General features: G+C 41.2%; 1 protein-coding gene across 2 annotated transcripts in view; it reads left to right on the top strand.

Annotated features, from left to right (window-relative positions):
• LOC142493240 (protein unc-93 homolog A-like) overlaps window positions 1–15,549 on the top strand; it is a 78,807-nt gene that overhangs the window by 49,678 nt on the left and 13,580 nt on the right. The window contains exons 4-5 of one of the 2 annotated variants that reach the window (XM_075596927.1): window positions 312–541; window positions 12,294–12,431. In XM_075596927.1, the coding sequence (XP_075453042.1) occupies window positions 312–541; window positions 12,294–12,431 (368 nt within the window). Of the gene's footprint in view, window positions 1–311; window positions 542–12,290; window positions 12,432–15,549 lie in introns of both variants that reach the window. The other variant, XM_075596926.1, reaches the window with a different exon arrangement.

Raw genomic sequence — 15,549 nt, 5'->3', positions numbered from 1 at the left:
TGACACAACCACAGACTTAAGAGATTTTTGGGGATGTAAATACAAAATAAAAAATAAAGTTTGATACGTCCCATTATATCTGTTAATCACGTAATTCCTTCATGACTACTGCTATAGACACTACCCAAATTACAAGCTGATTAATATCAGCTAAATACCTTAATACACAGTATTGACCCAAAAAGACTCAAGATTAAAACGATGCAATTCGTGTCAATGTTACTCCATATTTGCCTTGATACATCACCCCCCATGATTTCTACACTTGCAATTGAATAAACAAAAATATATAAGATCCCATGTTTTTACAGGTATAGTTTGATCATCACCTCTGCAATTCTGGGATTTGGAGGGGGCCCTCTCTGGGCTGCAAAATGCACCTACCTCACTGTTAGTGGGATTCATTATGCAGAGAAGACGGGAAAAGGAAAGATGGATATTGTGAATCAGTACTTTGGAATCTTTTTTCTGATATATCAATCATCCGGGGTTTGGGGAAATCTCATTTCATCCCTAGTACTTGCACAACATTCCCCAAAAGGTAAGTGTATTTACATTATATTTGCAACACAAGAAATAGGAGCAAATTACCTCGTTGCAATGACAAACATGCCCTAATTTAATATGCTGAGACGCCACTGCTCTCAACTGAAGATCTTAGACCCATTCATTTGATTAGATCTGATTTTTTCTCCAGCTCATGGAAGCAGCTTCACAGTACATTTAGGCCAGAATTCCTTAAGCCACCATGTGGGGGAGTATCGCACTCCGATCTGACGATAACTGCTACTGACTTGAATGGCAGTTAACAACGCAACAGGGTGCGATACACTACATCGCTGCTTGGTGAATCCCAGCCTTAATAGTGTACTAAGGGCCAGATCTACAAAGCTCCATTAAAGAGGCGCTGCTGGTGAGTTTCACGGAAAAAAAAGGTGAACCGGGTTGATTTCAGCTCTGGGGACCCCTGCTTTCCGAAATACTTATCTCTGTTGGTGCTGCCCATTGGAGCCCCAGATGAGCAATCAATATGGTGGTTTAAAAGTCCCGCATCCTGAGGACCAATAGGAAGCCGCACTGTCATCCCTTGTGTCTTCCTATTGGCCCACATGATGCGGGAGCATTAAACAGGGATATTGGCAGCAGCAACAGAGGTATCTCGGGAAGAAGGGGGTCCTCGGAGCTGAAATCAATGTGGTTCATCTCCAGAGACCCCCTACTTCAAACCCACATTAAAAAAATAAAGTGCCACCAGGAGTGCTCCTTTTTTTTTTTAATATCTATCATTTTTATTTGGGGCATTGCATTTAACATATCATCACATCACATAGTGGTAGTTACAATTGCATGGTACACAATATACATTTAATAAATGAACACGATAAACCAGAATTAGTGTAATTCTACTGTATATTAAATCCATATGTAAAAATACCTTTTGTGGGAAGGATCAGAGGAAAGACAGCATATCAATAGTAATATTCTTTGACACCTTGTCTACATTCCTTCTTTCTGTGTTCCGAGGTGATTTGGTTACTTTTTTCCTCCTGGTCTACCTCCTCCCATTACTTCATCTTCATTCATATTTGGCCCTCCCCACCCCAGAACATGGGATATTCATTATTATAGGCTAAAGCTGTAAAATTCTGGGTATTATTGAAATCCTTGCTCTCTGATAGGTTAAAATTCCAGGCATTATCCAATCAGTAATGCCCGGAATTTTTACAGCTTGCAATGTGTTTATTTCCAGCCAATCAGCTTTCAGAACAGCTCTGAGACAGGGCAGGGGATTGGTCGGGAGGAAGGAACAGCTCTGAGACAGGGTAGGGGATTGGCCAGAAAGAAGCAGAAGGCAGTGACTCCTCTTCCTCCCTCCGTGAACACAGATTACAGACTTAGTTTAATTGGGGAGGGAGAGAATGTGTGGCTGCATAGTAAGTAGCTCTCTGCAGTTTGTTTGTGGCTGCAATTTCTGTGTGTGTGTGTGTGTGTGTGTGTGTGTGTGTGTGTATGTGTGTGTGTGTGTGTGTGTGTGTGTGTGTGTGTGTGTGTCAGCAGCAGCAGTAGTGCTTATGGGTGTAGCAGTAGCAGTGTTTGTGTGTGTGTGGTGTGCTGTTGTGTGTGTAGCAGCAGCAGAGTTTGTGTGCAGCAGCATGTATGTGTGTGTAGAGCTGCTGTGTTATGTGTAGAGGTGCTGTGTTGTATGTAGAGGTGCTGTGTTGTGTGTGTAGAGTTGCAGTGTGTGTGTGTGTGTAGAGCTGAAGTGTGTGTGTATGCGTAGAGCTGCAGTGTGTGTGTGTACACAGAGGGTGCGGCAGTGTGTGAATATTGATAGCTGCAGTGTAAGTGTATATAGAGGTGGTTTAATGTATTTACCATTTTATTTTAATAAAATAATCTATATAACTATACAAAATTGTCTATTTATGAAATAAGCTTACATTTAGCCTATAATAGTAATAATCCCCTCAGAACTGGGCATTACTGGCAAATAATGCCCTGGCTGGGTTAAAGTCCCTCGCCTTCGCCTCGGGTCTTTTTGGCCAGTAATGCCCTGTTCTTCTGGGATTATTACTTAAACATGATTAAAATACAGCTCAACCCCGTTATAGCGCTGCACATACTCACTGCACACTGCACACTCACAGCACACTGCATACACTCACAGCACACTGCAAACACTCACAGCACACTGCACACACTCACAGCACACTGCACACACTCACAGCACACTGCACACACATACACTCACAGCACACACACTGACACACACACAGCACACTGCACAGCACACACTCACAGCACACTGCATACATTCACAGCACACTGCATACACTCACAGCACACTGCACACACTCACAGCACACTGCACACACTCACAGCACACTGCATACACTCACAGCACACTGCATACACTCACAGCACACTGCATACACTCACAGCACACTGCACACACTCACAGCACACTGCACACACACACAGCACACTGCACAGCACACTGCATACACTCATAGCACACTGCATACACTCATAGCACACTGCATACACTCACAGCACACTGCACACACTCACAGCACACTGCATACACTCACAGCACACTGCATATACTCACAGCACACTGCATACACTCACAGCACACTGCACACACTCACAGCACACTGCACACACTCACAGCACACTGCACACACTCACAGCACACTGCACACACACACAGCACACAGCACACACACACTGACACACTGACACACACACACACACACACAGTCTCACACAGTCAAATACACACACACACACAGACATACTGTCTCTTTAAGGGAGCTTGCTCTCGTAAGACGGAAGCAGAAGCAGGAAGCAGAGACAGGGAGAAGAGCTGCCAGATGCCGGGTAAGTGCTGTGTACTGTTGCCGCTGCCCCACCGGGTCTGGGAATGCTGGGAGAGTTCTCAGCTTTCCCCCTCCGGCAAACACGGTACCACCACAAAAAAAAAAGGACCGCGCTATAACGGGGTTAAGCTGTATTAATTAACTTCTAATTCTACACCTCAGTTTCAATTTCGAGAACCTTGCTTTTGTAGCAGCATTTGTAGCATTAACCTTGGATTAACCATCAATCACCCACAAGTTAACCGTGTCTAAATCCTGGGCCAATCATGGATTAGGTGACTCAGTGTTTCCACGTCCTTGTTCCTTTTCCTGGACTCTTTTTCATAGATTCTTAGTTTCATTATATCTGTTTGTTTCTAAAAAAAAATTGTTCCTGGGGAGCAAATGAGGAGATGATCATTCCCACTTTGATTCAAATTTGGTTATTTTATCTTTTTCCTCATAGTTGTATATGATTTTATCAATTGTAATCAATTTGATGAGAAAGGTTCGAATCAGTTCTATAGTTGACCCTTCTGAATCAATCCATTTAGTTAGTATTGCTTTCCTGGTGTCAGGAGAATCATCTCTGTTGATTGAATCATCTTTTTGTTGCTGCTGGCCTGGATAGGCTATACCTCCGTATTAGCAAAGAACATTGGCAATGGATGTTTTATCCATGTTACTTTTGTTATACTTGCAATATATAATAGTAGACAGGGATGCCCAATGCTACATCAAATTGACAAAACATATATGGTAATGAGTATAAAGTTTAAATACTTGAATAATAATAGTAATTACTTGTTTTTTTAGTTAAACCCTTTGGCCAAAGCGTCGTAAGCCTGCATACCAAACGTCAAGGTAAACCAAAAATGCAGGTCCTAACACTAAAACTGTGAACCCTTCCTGTTACCGCAGTATGAGGGGAAGCAACTGCAATGAGTCTTGTCCATTCAGCAAATTGTCAGAACCTCCCAAGTTAAAAAGGTGGGGAGGGGCGAGCTCTGGGGGGGAGGTACCACCAACCTCCATTTGACTGTTACCAGTCAGAAATTGATTAACACACATATTCCCAGGTAGCTCAAACTCCTACATCCACCACATCATGATGTAGGAGTTTGAGCTACCTGGGAATATGTGTGTTAATCAATATATAATAGTACTTTATCCCAGAATTTCGAGATCTTACGCATGACCAAAGACAATGGACAAGATTGGCTTTATGTATTACACATTTAGGGCATTTGGTCGTGTGTGCCTGTATACTGCTTAGCTACTTGGTAAATGGAACATATGCCCTGTGCATAATCCATAACTGTATCTCTCTCTCCAGCTTTCAGAGATGATTATTTTACAGACTCTTACGTACCCTGACACTAATTCCTCCATAGATTGGACTTCTTGTATGTCCCTTTGCCAGGCTTTCAGGTTCATTTTACTATTATTTTCCATATCTTGGTCTCTTATTAATCTGTATAGCTCCGGTAATGAGTACCTTGATGTTTTGATTTGTTTATAGTAGTCATCTAACCTATTATTTTTACATATTGGTCATATTTTTGTAGTTTCTAACTATAGTTCATTAATTGGATATATGGAAATATTTTTGTTTTTGGTATATCATATTTCTGAATTGGTACCTGAAAGGACAAAAAACTCCGTGTGTCTTTATTTATAATATGGTCGAAGCATTTGATCCCCTTTTCCCTCCATACGTGGAAGATCTTTTGATCTGAGCTTGGTGTAAATTATGATATCTTGAATAGGTAAATATCGTAATATAGAATAGGAAAGCTTAAATTTCTTTCTCACCGCCCTCCAGGTCATTGTGTATCCCGAATAAGTACAGTACATTTGTTTTGAGTTCCAGGGGTAGTATACTTGATTGCAGATGTAATACTCCTGCCAGTGAGAATTAATTGGAAAAGGTATTTCTATACCTAGTGTAGAGTAGTGCTCCTTCTCCAGTATCCAGTCACTCACGTGCCGCAGTAGGCACGATAGATTATAGTCTCTTATGTTTGGTCCCACCCTTTTCCTTGGTCATTTGCATTTTTTCAATTCTTGTTTTATTTCCTTTCCATATAAATATATTCATCCCATTATTTAATCCTTTGATATATTTATGTTTGATTAGTAACGGGACCGTTTCCATTGGGTATAGGAGACGCGCAAACGAAATCATTTTGATTACAGCTGCTCTACCAAGCAGAGATAGTGGAACAGTCACCCAGCATTTTAACTCCTCCAGTATCTTCTTTATTATAGGTTTTATGTTATTGTCATAGAGTCTTGATAGGTCTGCTTCTAGATTTATACCTAAGTATCTAATTGGGGCCTTAGTGATTTTTAAAGGGATCTTTTGGTCGCTGTTGGTTTTGTCTGGTTTTAAAATATATACTGTAATAGCTCAGTTTTGGTTACATTTATCTTGAAGCCCGCAAACGAGCCGAATTCTGAAATTGTTTGTAGCATTTTCCCTATCTATTTATCTGGGTATGTCAAAAATAGTAGAATGTCATCTGCAAACATTGCCAGTTTGAGATCTAGTTTCCCCATTTTGACTGCTTCAAACTCCTCCATTTGTCTCAGATAATGAGCCAGGGGTTCTATTGCCATGTTGAACAATTATGGGGGCAGCGGGTATCCCTGTCTTGTGCCTCTATTTAAGAATAACGGTTCTTACAAGTTGCCTGCTGCTATGATTCTAGCTGCCGTTTTATTGTATAGTGTCTTGACTACTGTACTGAAATTGCCGCTGAAGCCAAACTTTTCTAGTGCAAAATGTACATGTTCCCACAGTATATTGTCAAATGCCTTTTCTCCATCTATCGCGACTAAGACCAAGTTCTTTATTTTATGTGTTTGTACCCAATGGATGACCGATATTATTTTTGTTATATTTTTCACAGCAGATCTGCCTTTCACGAATCCAGACTGGTCTGGACGTATACAGTAATTGAATGCAGAACCTTGGCAACTCTGTTAGCTAGTATTTTTGTGAATATCTTTATATCTTGATTTATCAAGGATATAGGTCTATACGATTCCAGTCGTAAGGGGTATTTCCCTGGTTTATAGATAATTCTGATATGGGCATATTTGCTAGATGGGGGAGTCGCATTCCCTTCTTGAATGCTGTGGAAAAATTTTTTCTAGAGGGTAGTTAGCTTTTTCTGTAAGTATTTTATAATATTCTCCCGAGAGTCCATCTGGGCCTGAGGCTTTGAATTTTTTTTAGATTTTTTATTGTTTCGTTGATTTCTTTTGCTGTTATTAGTGAGTTTATGCTCTCTAGCTGGGCTGCACTAATCTTTGGGATTCTTAGCTTCGAGAAAAACTGTTCTCTTTTTATTGGGTCAACACTTTCCTTGTCATATAGCTGTTCATAGTATTCCTTAAAAATATTTCTTATTTCCTCTGGTTCTGTTTTAATTTGCCCTGTTGTGTCTTTTAACTTTGTAATCGGTTTCATATTGTTAAATCCTCTCATAAGGTTTCCCAACAATTTGCCTGATTTGTTTCCGTGTTTAAAGAACCAAATTTTTTAGCTGTTTGGTTTCTTTTTTTCCTGGTATTTTCAATAGCTTGCAGGCAGCTTTTTTTGTTTATAGTCCTCTCTCTATTTTTTGGGGAAACTGTCATTTTGAGTTTTTTATATGCTTGCCCTGGTTTTTTACTGGCTTTGTTGAACCCCTTATTGGCCTCCCTTTTGTGTCTACTAACGTACTGCTGCGACACACTTTATTCGAGCAAATACCCAGTATGTACCTGGCAGATACCTGGAATGCGCCGCTCCTCACCTCAGACAAGCCCCGTTGCGTTTGCCTTCCCAGCCATGGTTCATGCCTGGCTGACGGGCGGCTGATCTGTTAAATGATAATGATTAGGATTTAATAGGCTGCAATGCTTCGCGTGTCTACCAGATGGCATAAATTCATGAATTGTAATGCAGTATATATATATATATATATATATATATACTGTGCAGTATTGCAGCCAGCGGGAATAAAATGCTTCAATCCCTGCCTGGAAAATAACGCAATGCACTCGGGCAGAAAACAGTCACAAACCTCAATACACCCGAGTATACCCAAATTCGTGGGACTAGCCGAGCTCGAATAAAGTGTGTCGCCAGTGTATGAGATGATTTGGCCTCTCATGATCGCCTTAGATGTTTCCCAGAAAAGGGTTGCGTTGTCTTTATGTGCTTCATTATCTGCTTCGAATTCCTCCCAGCTTTTATGTAGGTACTCTTTGAATTTATCCTTTTATCCTTTTAGGATAGATAGTTCGGGAATCTCCAAATATTTGGACTAGCTTTTTATATTCCCATTTCTATCTCCAGGTATACTGGCGCATAGTCTGAAACTATAATTTCTCCAATTTCAGTTTTAGAGATTTGGTTGAGCATTCTTTCATTGCTGAGTATGCTATCAATCCTAGAGAAGGATAAGTGTACATTCAAGTAAAATGTGTATTCTTTTTCTGTGGTGTCAAAGGTCCGCCAGGTATCTATCAGATTTAGTGTATCGTTCACATATGTCATGCTTTTGGTTTGAGAGTTCGTTATGGGGTTCTTTGTCTTAAAGCCCGATCTATCCATGTACTGTATGTGTCTTAGATTGCGTTCCAATCTTCCCCTACAATTATATTATGATAGTAGTCTTAGTAATCTTTGGGTAAGATCTTTTTTGAATAATTCGGATTGTGATTATTGGGAACATAGACTTTACCCAGAATATATTCTCTCCCCAATATTTAAATTTTTATTAGCAATAGTCTACCCTCAGTGTCCGTTTCTGATGATAAAACCTCTATTGCAGCGTTTCTACTGAGCAGGATGGCCACTCCTGCTTTTTTGTTGACTGTTGGTGAAAATATACACTGTCTTACCCAGTCTCTCTGGAGTTTCGAGGATTCTTTGATGTCTATGTGCGTTTCCTGGAGAAGAGCTATGTCCACCCTCTCTTCTTTTTTTTTTTTTTTAGATAACTAAGTATATTTTTACATTTAATTAGATTATTCAATCATTTTACGTTCCAGGAAACTATTTTTACTGGCATTGCTGTCTACTACTCCTGGTTTTGTTGTGCCATTTTACCTTATTTATTAGTGTCATCTCCTTTCCCCCATGACCTTTCTGGGTTAAATTTTGGGCGCTGGGTCTCATCAACGTCTACTGGAAACACCGAATCATCTTAACAACTAGACCAGAAACTGTAACAGTAACATAAATATAAATATAACATAACTTTTTCAAGATTTTCTTTTGAAAAGACTTCTCTTTTTTCCAGAGGAGCATGGCCCACAAACTTCCTTTGAGTTATTTAAATTTTTTCCAACCGCGCTCTTTTGGAGAATTAATTGTCCTTGTTAGTCATTTTTCCCAGGCCATTTTTGTAATTGAAATATCTTACCCTCTTAAAGGTTTCGGGCTACCTTCTATTTTCACGTTTGGTATCATTGTACTAAATATACTGTGTCCTTAACTACATGTGTATCCCCAACCTCTTTGACGCTACCAACCTCTTGTTAACTCTTAGCTGCGTGGGTTAGTTGACTCCCTTGTGGTCTCAGTTTTCATGCCGGGTCTCCTCCCCTCCCCCGCCCCATGGCCAGGTTCCCCACCACCATCCTTTAGTTTCACCTTGGTCACTACTCTACCCCACCCCGAGCATCCATCCTCCACAGTCAAATCCCCACCATCCTTCCCCCCCCCCCCATGTCTGCTGAAACCTCGGTCATAGGAGGGCCCAGCAAGTAGTCCACAGGACCCCGGAGCAAGGCAACGACCAGTCCTCCCACTCCCCTCCCGCCACCCCTGGGCAGCTGGACGACCGGGATATGCGGAGGAGGTCCAAAGTTCCACTGTGGCATTGCTAGGGGCTCCGGGCCCGACGGTAGTGCCGCTCCCTCCCCACCCCACATCTCTCATCTCAGGGTCTGGGCTGACGTCTAGGTCATCCGGTGATGGGCAGGCGGGCAGGATGATGGCGGAACGGGCAAGCAGTAAGTTGGGGTGGGGGAGGAGAGCGGAGGCATCAGGCAGGAACCCCGGGTGAAGAGATCAATGGGGAAGAGTGTATAGGCGGGTAAATACTTGCACTTTGTCCATTTTAGTTCAGGTGTCTGGGTGGTTCTACCTTCCATGCCTCTCACTGCCAGGTCCCTGACCGTGAGGTATGGGCTGTTACATCCTCTGTGGAGTTCCGACTTGTTCCATCATGTCAGGTAGGTCCCCCACGAATTCCTCAGCTTTTTCGTGAGAGGTGAATAATTTCATCCCCTTGTCTGTAAAGATCTTTAATTTTGCTGGATAGGTTAAAGCAAATTGTATTTTTTGATTGAAAAGAGTGGTGCACACTTTTCTGAATTCCCTTCTCTTCTTGGAGACTGTTGCTGAGAAGTCTTGAAAGATCATAAGTCTCTTTCCTTCCATAAGTAGTTGTTGTCTTTCTTTGAATGCTCTAATGATGTTTGCTTTATCCTTAAAGTTTAGATATCTGGCAATGATGAGCCTGGGCTTGGTGTTTTTATCCTTTCTGGTTTGCCCCAGTCTATGTGCCGTCTCCACAGGAGTGCTCCTTTAAGTAATTTAACGTGACATTAAACCTACAGTAACTTCACGTCATGTTTAGCCTTACCGCATATTTTCAAAGTCTAATAACATAACATTATGTCACATTTTCTCCTGGAAAGGGATTTGCATTACCTATAATGGGCATTAGTTATAAAGAGAAGCAAAAGAGGTGTTCCCCCTAACAGCACATATCCATAAGGCTGTGATTATACAAAGAGCTTCCGTGCAGCAGGGCTCTCCTGTGGCTTCATAGGTAATGACGCTGCAGAGCTACATGTGCACATGCACAAGAGATTTAGCAAGCGACTGCAGGGGAGACCTTCTCATATGTCACTTCTTTTACCACACTTCCTGTTCCAAAATTTCTCACAGGATTCAGCAAAACAAACATAGATTTTAATTAATTAATTTATTATTTTCTTTAAAATAATTAAGTCAGTCAATAATTATCTATGTTCTTCAATGTGTATGGTATGTTCTTCAAGGTATATATCGCTTTTCAATAAAGGAAAACTGTATTTTGTATGAAATCCTGAGGTAAATTTTTTCTAGGATTTTCATTGGTTAGGTTTTGGAGGAGCATGATTGGTGCGCTGAACTACACTTTGATTGGACGGCTGCGTCATATGACGTGGCTGTTGCTGCTTGAAAACAAATTTGCTCATCTCCTCAACTGTCTCCTGCTTTGCAGCAGCGAGCGGGGAGACCGCTGCATTTGGTATAAGTAGTTTTCAGGGATGTATAACACTTGTTTTTGCGCCGCTTGGTGTCTCTACAGGAGACACCACGGGCAATTTTTTGTATAATCACTACGTTGAGGTTAAGGAAGGGACATATTGTTAAGTTATTAAAGTCATACCTAAACTTGGCGTTATTCATATCAAGACCCTGAAATAGGGCTTCACCAGGTCTGGATGGGTGTTAGGTATGATTTAAACTAACATTGCATTATTTCCAGTACTATTCTTCTCCTTTCCTCTCTTTTTTAACTTTAGCTAATATAATAAGCTCTGATTTAACAGAGCTTTGTGGATCTGGCCCTGCGTGACACAGGATCCTAATGGGAATTTATATAGTCTTGTATATAATACAATCAGCACAATATTGATTACAAAAAATGTGTTGATTTAATGTTTTCCTGTTTTGTTACACCAAGTTCTATTGTTTTTGACCGAGTTATGCATATGGGCGGCTGATATATAACCCGTAGTTCCTCTCATTGGGGTCTACATATCAATCAAAAGAAAAGTGTGTTCTTTATTCTTTGCTCCCTTTTGCATCGTGTATGAAATGGTTTATTATAGTATATCAGGTGCAGATTGGAATATGCCACCTCAGACCTAGCACATTTTTTGACGCAGAACCAAGGAGCACATGCATCAAATGACATGATTGGGAGTTAATGCTGGAAAGGGTGTGATAATCTATAATGGCACCTGATTTATGTGCAGTGAGAAAAAAAGACATGTAGCGATGAAGAATTTGTTAAATACTATTGTACAGTAAATAAAAATGCACTTGTGGTGCATTTGCATGTCCCAGACAAGTCTGCAGCCCTGTCTTTCCTCCATTATCGCTTAGCAAACAGTGCTTCCACTGCAGCCAGGGATTCTGGGTAATGACATGCAAATGAGCACAGTGTGTCACTTTTTACTTCTCATCCATTTTAACATGGACCCTTATAAACTTTTTCAATCATTTGGGTCTCATCAGTGCGAGGTTGGTTGCTGGCTATGCAACATAAAACGTGTGCATGCTTATAACCAGACATTTAAAAAGTTATGGTGGGTAAAAAAGAGAGATTTTATTATATGAGGTAAGTTATGTAAATCTTCTCTTATTACTCATATTGACACTTCCAAAATCGCTGATGCACACAATTAGTTTTTTTTAAATGCACCTTGATACAGTAAGGCAAGATGAGTATGTAGCAGATAAGCGCCAAAATGTGGAGCAAAATCATCCGTCATTAGTTATTTTTCAATAAAGTGTTATACTGTATCACTGTTTTGGCTTTAGCACACTGAAAGTTCCATTGAGTCCGTGCAGCAGTGCCAATCCGCGATATCACCTGTTATTGAATAAGGATCTTTAAGTCAGTATATCAAGGTCCTTGCTCCATTTTTTTCACCATATGCATCAGAAATCATTACATGACACACAAATGATAATGGGATGTATTAAATTCTGTTACTCTTTTTTTTTATCCTCTATTTGCTTAATGTGGTTTTCAGTTGTGAATGTACAGACCTGAACTTATTAAACAAAGCATTAAACGTGATGATGACTTACTTCTGTTTCAAATGGAAAGTAAACTTCTTTGACAATTTTTTTTTTATTAGCAGAGATGCTCGAAAATGTGAGCTTCTCTCATTGTGGAGCAAATAGCTGCCCTGTCTCATCTGCTGGCTCTAACAATTGTACAACACAATCACCTGATATATCAGACCATGTACGCTACACGCTAATGGGCATTTATACTGGTAAGTATGATGCACTTACTCTACTTGGTTGAAAATGTCTATGGAGGGAGAATAGGCTTAATTTCTCCACCGTCTCCTTGCAAGCCTTTTGCTCCTGCACTGACTTCTGCAGCTTTGAATTTACATTACTTGCCACAACTTTTAATTCTCCATGTTTCTTCCTCAAATTGTTCCATAATTTTTGCATGAGAATAAGGCCAAATCTCATGCACTAATAAAATTACATATGTCAAGTGGTTAAGCAATGTTATTTCTCATTTAAGCATAAACTGAATTATACATTTGTTATTGGCTTGTAACTTTTTTATTAAGCTATTTATAGATGTAGTCTCCTTTACTTGGAATTTGGGTGCAAGGAAACTGCAGCTGAAGGGAGCCTGTAGCTTCATGTAGCATTGCATAACTCATGTTAATTTCTCTGCAAAGAGTAAGGATTTAGAACTTCTGCAAATATATATTTTTCAATACCCTCCCCTAGAAGTGAACTGAGTCGTATTCTACTACTGTAGCATTGTTCTGTATTAATCTTTTAAAGACATAAAAATAAAACCGGTTCAGCTGCCTTGTTAATCCTAAATCTACAACCAGTTTTTCAAAATTTGAACAGTTTGACTGATTCAAATATTCAAGGTCAACTACAGTAATGACAGTGACATGTATAACAGGGGAAATGTAGCTAATTGAAATCTTTAAAAAATATGAGACAATTATAGGTATGCAGTAGTTGAATACTTATGATTAGAAAAAAATCTTCACAGGGTTTTTACAATCATTATCTAATGTTGTTGGTGATAAGAATGTTTGTCAGACCTCAAAGCTCTGCTCTTTGGTGAACCTATTATTAGTCAAACACATAAACACAAGTAGCTGATATGCTTCAATCCAGTGATACCGGTGAAATACAAAGCACATTTATTTTTCATAGATACAAATAATTAAAATTGCTATTTTAAGTTACATTCCTCTCTGTAAGGAATCGGGGGCCACGTCCCTTGTGGTGTGACCCCTCCTTACCCACTACCAGTACTGCAGCGGCTGCTGCCCCTGCCCCCCGTCGCCACCCATGCCGCCGCCCAGTGCATACCGTGAACTCTGCCGTCGCCATCTTGGATTCTGGCACTGGTGTTACAGACTCTCAGCTGTGCTCCACTACTTCCTGGTCTCTCAGCCACTCACAAGCAGCTCCTCGACACGCCTCCACCATGCCCCTCATCCGGATTGGTCACTGTCGCTTTAAATATTCTGCTTTGGCTTCACTTCCTTGCCGAGCATAGATCCTTATGGGATGTTACCTGTGTTTCTGCCACAAGCCTTGTTCTTTCGTTACGTATCTCTGTTTTTGTTCCAGTTCGTTGTACTCGTCCAGTTTCCTCCAGGCCTGCTGCTGCTACGCTGAGTTCCTGAGTTTCTGGTTCTTACAGACCTGCTTCGTTTGCGCTGTAACACGGGGTTACTAGTGCTGCCTGGTGGTGTGTCTATTGCGGTCAGTCTTCCCTCTCCTAGACCGGAGCCATGGGTTGTGGACGCCACTCGCGTAAACCTCGTTCCCGACCTGCAGCGATTGCGCTGACGCAAAAGGACCAGCTTGATTTCCTGTTGCCGACTCCCTGCTTGAACTACGACTACCCGGATATCTCCTACCCCGACTCTGGCTTGCCCAACAACTATGCTGTTATCTCCAGTCCTGAACCCGGCCTGTTTGACTATGAACTGCGCACTCCGGACCAGTCTGCGCGGTATAAGGTCGGTGATTTCATAACCCAGCCTCAGCCCCGCGGTCCGGTCCCGGTTTGTGGCGAGCACAATCGTGACACTCTCTAAGGAAGTCAGGTACACTGATAAATTGTTTAAGGCAGCAGTCCAAGCTGCGTTCCCCCTTCCCCCAATTTAATTATTTTCCCCTTTAATATGTGCATCAATACAATCCACACAATGATAAGTAATGAGCTAAGTTGCCGATCGATTCGTTCTCCTGTGATCGATCAGGAAAGATTCTGCTTGGAGGTTCACTAAATGGCAGTCAGTGCAGCAGAAGAGGACAAAAGATGCAAAGTTCTGTGGGGAATATCATGTGACCAGACAGTTACTAGATACAGTTGGTGCCTCAAAACTGGTGTACCGGAGCCTGTTTCAGAAGAGGAAGTGGAGGTGACTTTGCAAATGGTTGCTATAGAGACAAAAAATGCTTGTTACATTATAATACATAAAACATTTCTTTCACGGTTGTAACGGTGAAGGGGTTAACCAGGCTCACTAATAAAGTGTCAGCCCACTTTGTTACCCCTGATCCGTGTGCTGTGGTCCTAACATGTCAGCTCTTGGACCCAGATGTCCTAAATGCATTACTGTGACTGTGTTCAAATTATGCGACATTAAAGATTTATGTGTGTTTTGCCTTTCCTGGGATGCTAGGACCGGGAGATTTCTAGGCTGTAGTTTTCAGGGTGGGTTTGTTGGAGAAAGTCTTTACAGAATGTGTCTATGTATCGGGGTTCCAGAGTTATGGGATACCCCAGGAGTTGGATCCGGGAATCAAGTGAGATTCTCAGATGCAGCCCAGCACATTGCTCCGGGTAAACTCTGACTCTGAAAGTGCTATTACGACTCACCGCCAGGATTCCTGCTGCAGCATCTTCCAGACAAGGTAAACAGGCATGAAGGGGTTCATGTATTCCTGCAATCATACACAGGGTCCCTAGAATAAAGAGAGGTCCCTAGTATAAGGAGAGGTACCCAGATACATGCACGGGTACCCTGGACCTAGTATAGGGGTTCAGTGGGTACTCCAGCTATGTGATACAGCTGAGAGTGATTTCTTGTGTGTAAAAGTTTTAAAAGTCATTTCTAAAGTGTGCTAGGAATGAGGCTAGTTAGTGTAGGCACTATATACACACTCACTCCATCCCTGACACCAGAACAGGGACTTATTTATTTTATCACACATAAGACAGGACACAGTATATTTTATTAAAGAGTTATATTTAATAGGTATATGTACTGATAACCTGTGAATGAACTGTGGGATTTCCACGTCATGGATTCCAAGAGACCAGATGGCTACCAAGCTTATGTCTATGTGGAGTCCTAACTTGAAAGCCTCATGGATGCCAAGATGTTA

This window comes from Ascaphus truei, chromosome 4 (assembly GCF_040206685.1).
Source record: "Ascaphus truei isolate aAscTru1 chromosome 4, aAscTru1.hap1, whole genome shotgun sequence".
In the NCBI taxonomy this organism is placed as follows: domain Eukaryota; kingdom Metazoa; phylum Chordata; class Amphibia; order Anura; family Ascaphidae; genus Ascaphus; species Ascaphus truei.
The sequence above is the reverse complement of the archived record's forward strand: the minus strand, read 5'-3'. Positions and strand labels throughout refer to the sequence as shown.